General features: G+C 35.4%; 1 protein-coding gene across 3 annotated transcripts in view; it reads right to left on the bottom strand.

Moving 5' to 3' along the window:
* Positions 1–12,135, bottom strand: part of SMC6 (structural maintenance of chromosomes 6) — a 34,735-nt gene continuing 22,600 nt past the window's right edge. For all 3 annotated transcript variants that reach the window (XM_065632163.1, XM_065632165.1, XM_065632164.1), the window contains 9 exons: positions 10,331–10,501; positions 9,053–9,190; positions 8,056–8,201; positions 7,218–7,343; positions 5,806–5,911; positions 4,425–4,577; positions 2,612–2,709; positions 1,220–1,338; positions 1–206 (listed from right to left, as the gene is read on the bottom strand). In XM_065632163.1, coding sequence (XP_065488235.1) covers positions 1,230–1,338; positions 2,612–2,709; positions 4,425–4,577; positions 5,806–5,911; positions 7,218–7,343; positions 8,056–8,201; positions 9,053–9,190; positions 10,331–10,501 — 1,047 coding nt within the window. In that variant the 3' untranslated portion in view covers positions 1–206; positions 1,220–1,229. The remainder of the gene's footprint in view (positions 207–1,219; positions 1,339–2,611; positions 2,710–4,424; positions 4,578–5,805; positions 5,912–7,217; positions 7,344–8,055; positions 8,202–9,052; positions 9,191–10,330; positions 10,502–12,135) is intronic.

Genomic DNA, 12,135 nt, shown 5'->3' with positions numbered 1-12,135 from the left:
TTGACTTGCAATACGATGAGGTTTTATTGAGGAATTGCTGTTTGGTAAACAACTGTAGAAACTGCAGAACTGTTCTCTCAATAGTTTTAATGGCTTTTGTATCCCCATAACATCCAAAAAAGTAAAAAAAAAAAAAAAGAGATATGCTTAATGGCTGAACTCTAACAAGTTATTGTTTTTGAAGAGCTCCCAACAATTTCAAGTTCCTGTTGAAAGGAGAAGAGAAAAAAAGTTATTTTGGGACAGTTTGAAAAATCTGGTTCTTCTTTCTCCCTCTTATCCCCAATAAATGCTTGCATTATTTAAATAAAGTGACTTTATCTTACTTTAACTATTCTAGTATAGTCCTGGGAGGGGCAGGGGGGCTGGGACACCCAACAAATCGCAGGCCTACAATGCGCTAGAATAGTTACTGCATTTCCAAAACTCTCATTTCACATCAGTCCTCTATATTGGAAGGACTTCTGTCACTTTAGTTTGTTATATTATAATGAATATCTACAGACTTAGTCTATACCTGCAAACTCAGACTGTGCAAGAACTTACTTTACTGTAATTAAGAATCCAAGTTTACAAAACCGCAATTTGCTAGGTTTTCTAAGCTCATGCCCAAAGAAACTCAAAGAAATAAAACCACTTTTTTCCTGCCCAGAGAATACATTGCAAATAAATTTTTCATTTCTCTAGTTATGAAAGTATACAGTGTAAGTACTAATAGTTTCTCATATTCAGCTGCTGTGATTCCACTGGAAAAAAAATAAAACATATGCTAAGTTTTACTGCATGTATGAATTATGTTTAAGAAATAAAGCTGAGCTAGGAAGAAACCAACGTTTTTAACTTAATGCTAAATTTCAGTGTGTAGAGACACTAAAACATTACCACAAGTATCAGTTCTGACTATTTATTAAAATATTACTCCACAATTATACAAAATATATTTCATATTTGCCACAAGAAAAAACAAAAAACTGAGAAAAATGTCTACTAGTTGGTATTTAAAGATATCAAATGAACATTCATGATTTTCTAATAATCAAAACTCTGCTTATTCTTGGTCTGTACACATACATTAATTCATTAAAAAAAGAAAAATTATGAAGGAAGCCCTTCTTTTCCTTAGAGTATCTAACAAAAGATCCTCTTATTCAGCATCAGGAAGTAATAACTTTACACAGTTCATTACACATCCATCCTCAATATTATGGCATATTCATACACAGAGATACTTATTGATCTTCCTGTTCCTCATTCCTATTTTTGAAATTCAATGTTCTTTGGCCTCTTTCAGGATCTTGCATTCGGAGGATGCGAATACGGGAACTCGTAGGCAGAGAACTAAAAATAAAGTGTGCATCATTTAAACAGTGTTTCTTCTCCACAAATTTTAGTATTTCCATTTGATTCTTTCCATTACGTATCTTCCTTTAAATAACTTCATTATTTTTCTTCGACAGTTTTAAAAAACAGTAACATGAGGTGAAGTTCTGGTTTCACTGGAGCTCTTTTACTTCAGTAAAAGCTCGAGCTAAAGACAATGACTGATGTCAATCCTGTGATTTCTAACACTTAGACCACCTGAACTATAGAAAAGGTACTTTCAAGAGAAACTCCAAATGACATCATGATTGAATATGGTTCATATTTGCCTTACAGATCCTGAAGTGGCACACACTTTGCACATGCACAATCACATCACACTAAGAATTAACAAAATTACTACACATACATTTCTACAGGCTTCTCCGCTGATTATCCTAAATGTAATTTTTCTGAAGGTGCCTCTATGCTTTTGTCAAATTAAATGATTGCTGGGCATGCAACATGTAACAAACCCAAGCTGCACTTGAATTATTAAAATTTTAAACAGTAACCATACAGAAAATTCCTGTATGCTTATTGAATACAGTTTTAGAAATTCCTACCATGGCATTTCCACTTAAATAAGACTAGAATGCCATTATTCTACTTTTTGAAGATTTCGGTAATGAAAGACAATTAAGAATAAATAATTTTGAAGACTACTAATTATCCTATGCAGGCCTCACTGATCACATTCGGCTTATAGCAGAGCTGGCTGCATAAGGTTAGAGAGTGACTGTTCCTTTAAGTTGGGCAGGGACTTAAATTGAGGTTTTTAAAGAATTTTGGGCTGCTAGATCAAAAAAAAGGAGTAAGTTATCTGTTTTTAGACCAGTGATATATTTTAAAAAATCAACTCCAATGACAATTTTCTTGAATATACTGTAGTATTAACAGGAAAAGTGGAAAAAATGCGAAGTCTTCTGTTAATTTTGGGAGGGAAGAGGCAGATACAGCGCTAAAAGCTACCAGGAGCCTACTTTACCCAACAAAACATTTCAAAATGTTGTTTTACTTAATATAAACTGATTCAAGTCCCACTGAACTACCACATTAACAGACATTACATAGACTGAAAAAACTATTAAATTCCCAGAACCTTCAGCAATGAACTGCTTAATTGTTGATGTTCTACTGCTACAAACAGCAACATTTCTTTCTCCTTATATTTATTTTTTTCAAGTTATGCTCCTTGCGATAGAATTTCCTTGTAGTTCTTGTACCAGGAAATACAACACAGCGTTATTACCTCATGCTTTGTGGGGTGAGCAAAATGAATTGTCGATGATGCTGAGAGTCAGCCACCTTGAGAATCATGTCCATTGCGATTCTTCTGTTAACCATGTCCTAAAGACAAAAGATTTATCAGGTAGTGATACTGACTGTGTGCTTCACTGCCTTATTATTGCACAAGTGTTTAAGAATAAATTAATTAGAAAATACCTTAATAGAAAAACCTACCAGAATATACAAAGAAAAGTCTAATAAAAACTAAGCTGTAGAAACATTACGGTTAAATTTGAAAAGCTACAAACTACAGTTTAGGAAATTCTTAAACTCTACTTATTAGTATACAAGCATAATAAAAAGCTTCTACTGGAACACACACTCCTACTTGCGATGTTTTCCTCTCAGCTTTGATACACACAGTACTTCTTACTTTATTGGTATGCTGAGATTAACTGTTTTTAGTGGAAAAATGTTTCCTATAAAATCCTGCCTCAAAATTATCTGAAAGGATTTAAGCACAGCACGAAATTTGAGATATTACGTAGCTTGTTTTTATTACTACTGTTATTATTATTATTACTATTTCTATTTTGAACACAACCTTATGCATTAGGCTTACTGAAAAAGATGTGTGATGGGAAGCTATTTTTAGCAGGGGTTAATCAAAGCTCTGCTCATCTACGCTGTTACACACGAAGGAAAGTCTCTCCCTTGCAAATATGCTGATGGAGTCCTCTGGTGGTGAGTCTCCAGAGTTACACCAAAAGTAAGTGCAGAACATGGAGACAGTAAGGTTGCATTTACTGGCACCGCAGTGGAAATACAAATTGTGTGGAATTATTTATGGAACAGATGACATGCGAGTTCTCTGCAGGGCCTACAGTTCTGAGTATCCATCCTTTTCTGGACAGATGGATGGACAGACTTCTGCACAACTAACTTGTAAAAGAGGACCTTGCTGGTGGCTGAAAAATGATTGCTTGACCACCTTACATGCAAACTTTCCTTTTTGAAATTCTTTATATACAAAGTACATTATCTTTTCCCCCGCCTAGGTCTGTGATTCCAGTAAATAAATCACTGATGGGGAAGGGATGCTGAAGGCAAAATTAAATAATGCAGTATCCACTCTTTGTCTCACAGAACTAAGTCTTTTTTCCAAACCTTACCACCTTGCCTATTAATGAGGAGGAAATAAAATAAATATATATTAAAAATGATTAATCATTTGTCCAGGGAAGCTGTACACAAAGCTGAGGCTTATCAGTTTTAGCTGACATTAGTATTTACTGCTCATTATTCTGCATTGCAACATCTTGGAAAGATGCTACTAGCTGAAGTATAAAACAAGTTTCTGAGGAGCAACAGTGAACTCAGTTGCTACACTTGCTCTGAAAAAAACACCACCCAAACCCAACACATTGACCTCAAAATTGGTGGAAGCCACAGCACATGCTAAGCCCAAAACTGTCACAGCAATATGCAGAGGCAACCTGTGACAAACACAGTAACAACTGCCTGGGTAACTAATAAAAGTTATATATATTTTTTTTTTGTGCTGAAATAAGTTCAAGCACGTAAAGTAACAGATGCTCATAGCTCTGGGTACCAACTTCAGAAACAGAAGTAGCTTCAAAAGTCACTAAGCAAAGGGAACAAGATTCCTAACAAGTTTGGTTTTGGGGGATTTGGTTTTTTGTTTTGGAGGCTTGTATTTATTATTTACAGTTAACTATAGTGTTTCAAAAGCTAACCAAACACAGATAACAACCCAACTATTTCACTAATTTATAAAAGTCAGAGTGGCAAATGTAGTTTAAGTTTAAACTTACCATGTAGACATCAAATTCATCCAAGCATCTGAATGGAGATTCAGTAATGGACCACAGAGAAAGAATAAAACAAACTGTTGAGAAGGAACGTTCACCTCCTGATAAGGATTTCACATCATTGAGGGAGGCTTTGCTCTCTTCTCGAGGCTGAATCTTGAAATAAAAATATTAGAGCCATTTTTAAACCTGAACTGGAGACTTACTAATAGAATCATAATTTTAACGGTGAGCACGTTACATGTGAACAGATAAAGATCACTTGGGAACAGTGTTAAGCACTTCACTGCCACCGCCCTTTGGGAACGGCACACTTCTCATCATTTCATAACACAGCCCGACGATCGCTGCAACACTGAATACACTGAATGACTCTACCAGTGTTTTCTTATTCAAGTCTCTATTTTTAATAAGCTATTCGACAACGTTTAATAAATGTCAACCAGTGTAGTTATATTAGAGTAAAATGCAATGGTCACCAGCTACAATAGAAAAGCTGGTATTTGATTTACAGCAGGAGTTTCGAGGAGGAAGAGTTTCATTGTCAATATTGTCAACAGTCCTTTGGTTTCATTGCCTATGAGGACACCTTGTGGCACTCCTCCTTTAAGAATAAACTTAAGCATTTTCTTGTCCTGTTATAAACTTATGCATTTTCTTGTCCTGTTGACCACATTACCTTTTTAACAAGCTAAGCAGGAAAATAAGAATTATTTTGGAGTGGGGTCAACTCTTGCATGACAAACATGAAACATCAGAAGACTTTTTTGTACTATAGCTGATAAAGCCAGATAATGACTTAACACTTTAAGGACTGAGCTTGAGTTCTTCAGATACATATCCTTCACCTGTTTAATTAAGACTATGTCAACATGTATTTATGTTGTCACTACACATTTCTCCCCTTAATTCTGAAAACTGAAGTCTCTCACAGAAATAGCAGTAAAAACTGCCATGACTAAAATTTTTTGGAAGATACGTTAAAAGATACAAACTCACAGAATACACAGAAAAACCATAATATTGAAGTTTTCAGCCATTAGAAGTTGTTTCAATAATAACCAGTCATTATATAATCACACAAATAAAGGCAAACTTCCTGTCAACAAAACAGGAATGAGTAATTTTGAAAAACTGACTAGGATGAATAGCGAGTGAATTCTTATCCTCAGCATAAGACAACAGTCTAAATTTATTCCAACCTGCCCATAAAAATGTTGGTTTTTTTTTCTTGCTTGTTTTCAACAACATTCAAAATTTAGCATATCACATTTTGGAGAGGGGGGAATAATTTATTCTCTCCTTTGCAATGCATGTCCTCTAGCAGCTGATATAAAAAAATAATTATTTCAACTGTTGTAATACATAATATGGAATTACTTACATTTATTGAAAGCGTCTCATTCTTGTGATCAAAAAGTATTTTTCCAGAGCAAGCTCGAATACGTAATAAATGGTCAAAGTAGAGTTTGCATCGTAATGAAAGGAGCCTTAAATCAAGCAAACATTATTAGTTCAGTAAGTTTTAAAACGCATGAAAAAGTGACAACAGATTTTTATCAACTGTTTCAGATCATGTTCTTAAATATTAAACCCTGCTCCATTAATAACATTTCCCCAAAACAATCAAGCTCCCAAGCAGGTGACATTCAATACTGGACATATTGGAAAGAATCACTGACACAAGGTAACAAGGTAAGAAATCCAAAAGTACAGGCTTTGTAGTTTTTAGAAGTCTGTTCCAATAGACTGGAAGCTCTTTATACCCTTCTTCCACAACTCCAACAGAAAATAACCAATTCCACTTCTTTCCTGTCCACTATTAGGATTGCACAGTGAGGATAGAAAAGAATTTATGTGGACTCTGCTACACTCCAGGAATTAAAAGTATTGAATATTAACTGGCCCTCACCCCGTCCCCGCTTCCCCTCCAATTCTAGTATAAAATCCCTCAATAGAAGACACATTATATTACCATCAAGAAAAAACTATGATTCTTGAATGCATTTTAGAGTGGGATTTGTACTGCAATTTGGGCACTAAGAACAAGACTCAGTTTGATATATATGGGCACCATCAGGCAAGCATCAGATTCTGCAGCTCAATCTTACCCACTAGTATTTCCAGACTTCCATCTGCAAAGGTTGGGATTCTCCTGATCGTTACTATTTTTCAGGATCATACTGGCACCCCTTCCATATCCCAGATCAAAAAAGCACCACAAAATCTGCATGAATAGGTATAGGATACTAAGGGACTAAAGCAAGAAAGAAGGGGTACACTCCTGGTATGGATCCTCCGTGACAGAAGCAGCTTTCAAACTCCAGAATCTGAATAAAGATCTTGAAATATTTTCAGCACAGGGCAGAGAAAATTGTTCAGCCCACAGTGAAGTTATGTGAGCACAAATTACATGACACAGCACCACTAGTTATACTCTGTGAAAATAAGCGACAGTCCAGATGACTTCAATGCTTGGACGGTGCTGATATTTTACTGACCAAAACCAAGACTGAAACAGAACTTTGGATTAAGTCAGCACACTGGAGGCTTCACACACATTGGTGTGAAGCAAAACTGAGCCTTCAGCTGATCCCATTGTTTTTCCAGCTGTCAGTCCAGGCTGCCTCTAAACTGTCAGGCATGGTAGTATTGGATCTGGGAGCAACATTAGGTTAGAAAGATTGCTGTGAATACCAAATTAAAGGTATCTCATTCTCACAGGTCTGCTCTGTAATTTTTTGCACCTACATTTTAGTTTATCCGAAACCTGAAACCACAGTAAAATTAACTCACCTTAAGAACTGATGATATATTTTGAACCTCTGTGTCATTATTTCTTCCAGCAGCCTAATAAATTTCTTTAAATGCTTCACTTTACTGTTTGCATCCTCGTATCTTTCCTTTGCATCATGAAATTGCCTGTTTTAATTAACAGAAAGCTTAGGATCAACATGCATACATGCATTACATTAAACCCAAACTGTTGTTGTAAATGCTGAAAATGAATTTGATAATCAAAACATTCAAATAAAAACTTTCTTGTGAGGATCTACATTACAGCTAAAAGCATTTGATGAATCAAGTTGGACACTGTTTACTAATGAAAAGTGGTCAAAAATTAAATTTTACTTCTATATTTAATTATTTGAAAGGAAACTCTGACACCAAGGAGAATGAACGACTGGTCTCCCCGTGTTCAAGAATACCCGAAGTGAGTGATTACTTAAAATACACCACAGCTAAAATCTCTGGTAATTGCTTAATTTCTGCATTAGTTATTCAAACTAGAAGTATGCTTAATGCTCACTGCATCCCAGAACGAGGGCAGGTTATGTTCATACCACCCAGTCGTAACTGGGATACCTCTAAACACTAAGAGGGTAGCTGACTATTGGTAACTTCATAAATATCACACAGACACTGTCTAAAAATCATGAGAGGGTAGTTCAAAACTCCTAAACCTTTTCAGTACAGGTTGAATGAGCAATCGGCAAAGCATGTTTTCATACCTTCCTACATGGTTTGAGTTCTAAAACCAGACACAAATGCACTGTGAGGCAATAAGAAAACTCTTCCTTCTCCTGTCTTTTCTATCTTAATTGAACTACTTTAGACATTAAAGATAACTTACTGTATGATTTCTTCTCTGTTGCCATGGCGACTATTTTCTGAATTTATCCTCTCTCTCAAGCGATTCATTTCTGCATCAAGACTCTTAACAGTTCTGCTGACCTCTATGCGCTCTGGGTAGATTTGCCTAGCTTGTGAAATTTTTTCCTAAAGTAATGTTTGAAATCCAATTAATTGTTACATTTTTAAACAAACTGTTTAGTCTTCACAACAAAGATTTTGTGCTATGGAAAAGCAAGGTCTCAACAGCAAACCTACTTAGCATCAATAATTTTACTAACAACGTGTACAGGTAGGTAGTTATTTCAGTGCTAAGAATTGTACCCATGTGAAATCTTTAATATGTTCACACTTCCTTTAGCTAATACAGATCAATAAGGAGCCACATTCACCATATTTAAATAGGACAGTCTTCAAAAAGTCTTTGTAAATGTAATTTCAGAGTTTGTTAATAAAGCTTGATTAGGTAAGTCTTCAAAAGATCAGGTATGAGGTCTGTACAAAGAAAAACCTAGCATCCAAAAAAAACCAAAACAGTATTATGCAACTGAACTCAAAACACAAATTTTAAGGTTAGGTCACTTTAATCTTTTTCACTGCAAAATACAGAAGAGAAGAGCTCTATATGGGTAACCCCTAACTCATCTGTCAAGACAGAAATGATGCTCTGCCAGACAAAGAGAGGCCTCAATTCATTTATACAAATTACTTCTGCTTGATTTAAATATAGTCAGCTTAAGACTCTCCTTCTCTGGAGACATTCAAACCCGCCTGGACACATTCCTGTGCGATCTGCTCTGGTGAGCCTGCTTTAGCAGGTGGGTTGGACTAGATGATCTCCAGAGGTCCCCTCCAACCCCAACCATCCTGTGATTCTGTGAGAATACTCCATGTATTAATATGATCTGTATGTTGTACAAATTGAATGATTTATTATTAAATATTAGAAGGATCATGACTATCTGACTTCATTAAAGAAAAAACCCCCACACATCTACCTGTAATTCTTTCTCCTTGGCAGCCAGTAGTTCTTTATGTCTTCTTATGCAAGCCAAGCGTTCCTTTTGTTTGTCTTCATAGTGCTGAAAACGTTGTTTACTGTTTTCCACTTCTGAGTCAGCTTGGTTTAATTCATCCTGTTTAGAATAAATCAAGATTTGATAAGTGAACTGTTTGAGGTGGAATCCTAAGCATCTCTCTAATGTTTACTGACTTATCACAGATAATTATGTTGTTTTTAACACTGTCTAATTTATGTTGCTTTCAGTGAGACTGCTCCCTCTAACATCCAGGTGCTTTAACAGCAACTTATCAGAAAGTCTTCTCAGTTCTGACAAGAACATAATAAATGCTTGTAATGATTTTAGGAATGATATCTTGAGGGGATGTTTTAATCTTAGAAAAAAAAGCCATCCTTTTTCCTAAACCTCCAAAAACTACATTTATTTTGTACACTACATTCTAGCCAGAACTTCTGATGTCTGTGTGACATCAATGAGAACTGCATTTCTGTGTGAAAATTCAGTATTTTGCTATACCTGTAATGTGATGTAGACTACAGCAAGTTCTGTACTATATAAGTGTTGATACAGTTGAAGTCATATCATATCTTTCCAGAGAAGCAAAAGGGGTATAAAGAATGATATAAATTAAACAACAATTTTCTTCCTCATCCCTGTCAATTTAACAGTTTATCTTAAAAAAAAAAAGCAACAAAACAAGAACACCAACTGTGACCAACAGTAATGGAATCTCTTACCTTTCCTAATCCTGCCTTAAAGCCACCACTTGCTATATGCCAAGAGTTCAAACAACTGCAGAACACACAGCAGTACATCTAATAGAAAATCCTAAGTGACCAGTTATGAACCTTCTTGTCCAGGCCTTATCAGAAACAAACAAATAAACTAAAACAACAAATGTGGTGCAGTAAAAAGGAAAGTCAAGGAAGCTATTCTTCCTCCCTTTCAAGTCCATGACTAAAAATACCTGAAAACAAAGTCTTTAAACATAAAACACTACAGCAACTACACATAACAATCAACATTATGTTTGAAATACTACCAAGCCTATTTCTTGACATGCTCTAGATGGAATGCTCTATTTCAAATTTCTATTTCTGTTTAAATATTCTATTTCAATCTATTTCTATTTTCATAAGTAGATCTTAAATGGATCAGGAAGGAGCATGCTCTTTTCTCCTGCCTCCTTTTAACCTCATTCTCAATGTCACACAAAGGGACTGCATTAAAAATACAAGATGAATTTATTGGTACCTTAATTGGGCCAGCAATTTCTTCTACTTGATGAACTTTTTCTTTCATTTCTTCAAATTTTTTTTCAGCTACCTGGAGAATATTTTTCAGTTCTTCCATTTTTTTGCTTTGTTGCTGCATGTCTTTTATTACAGATTCCATCTTACTCTTATTTTCTTGAACTTCATCTTCCTGTCAAAATATATTAAAATGAAGAATAATAAAAGGAGACATACATTTGCAAAGCATTGTAAAAGATTTTTATTTTATTATTGCTAGAAGGGTACAAGATTACATGCAAGTACTCTATAATAAGAATATGAACAGCTCAATGCAGTTGTCACTAAAGCCCAGAAGAAGAGACTGACACATCTTGTAGCAGACCATTACATGAAATCGCAAAAGAAAAAGTGGAATTTCCTAATTATCTGACTGAAAATTAAGGAGACTTTATTTGTGAGCTGTGATGAAAAGACTAAAGGGGATAGGATTTTGTGAAGACTTAGACATGCTAATATTTTACTACAGTAATTTTTTTAAACAAAAGAACAAGGTAACCTCCCTCTGGATCTGTGACAGAATATATGCATTCTGTATACAAAGCAACAAAGAGAAGAGTAAGTGGATCATCACTGTTCCCTAGACAATTCTGTCACTCGTAATGAATTATCATCATACATACTTTCTGATTTGAAAAGACAAATATTCCGAAATGTGGGAAAAAGATCTAAGTGAAAGCTTGTATTGCTAAGATTCTTTTTCACAATCAGACAATTGTGAAATCAAGGTAGCAATGAAAGACAAATATCAAGTGAAAGAACAGCAACTAATACATAGTAGTGGTCACAAAGTGCAGAAAACAGGAAAACAACAAAAATCCAAGAAAGGAGTAAGGAGAAGCAAATATGCTGCACTAAGACCATTATCAGAAGCAATGTTAAAAATTTTTATGTTCAAAACACAAGTGTCCAATAATTTTCAAACAGGAAGATATTCTCCTACATTAAGGTAACAGATTATTTTTCCAACTCACCAAAAGGGTAAAGAATATCCTTTTTAAAAACCCAACAGAACTAGTTAATCTAGAAAAGAGGAAACCCTACAAGACCTTACAGAATCTGTAACGATCCCTTGCTTTTTGAGTAAATTTTGAAACGTTTACTTACATGCCACATGTGCACACATGCTGAAAGACTGACTAGCCAAAAAGTATAAGTTTGTGCTGACATCACAAGCGACAAAAAAAATAAAAATACCGGGCAACTTCACCTCCCACTGATCCCAGATAGAATAGCGAGAAAACTGGCATGGATTTTAACTGGAACAACTTCAGTCAGAATTTTATTAACATATATCAGCATGATTCTCAAAATTTAAATCTTGGCCGCCTATACATTAGATTATTACAGAGCGATAGTTGAAATTCATGGCCACAATTACACTAATCACTTTTTTTGGCGTTCTTAGACTGCTGCGCATTTGTTTTAAAAACACATAGATACGAATAAGAACTTCGAAAAAGCCATCATACTACCATGATCCTTCCCTAGCGTGATATCTGAACTTCAGAACTGATGCACAGTGAAGCTGCAGCAAAACAAGAAATGGGGGGTTCAGGGCAGAGCAGTAACGCTGGGACAGAAATTCTGCTCCAGAGTGGCTTATACCTGCACTTCAATGGTGCCACTTCTGACCTCCAAACCTACAGCACTGCTGCTCTGCAGAGTTTAACAGCACTGCAGGTCTGGAATGAGGAAAGAAAATGCATGGAATATCCCTTTACAACACCACCTTGCCTTCCATAGACCTGCAGTGCTATTGGTTTG

Source organism: Caloenas nicobarica, chromosome 3, assembly GCF_036013445.1.
Source record: "Caloenas nicobarica isolate bCalNic1 chromosome 3, bCalNic1.hap1, whole genome shotgun sequence".
Lineage (NCBI taxonomy): Eukaryota > Metazoa > Chordata > Aves > Columbiformes > Columbidae > Caloenas > Caloenas nicobarica.
This window is presented reverse-complemented; position numbering and strand designations above follow the sequence as displayed.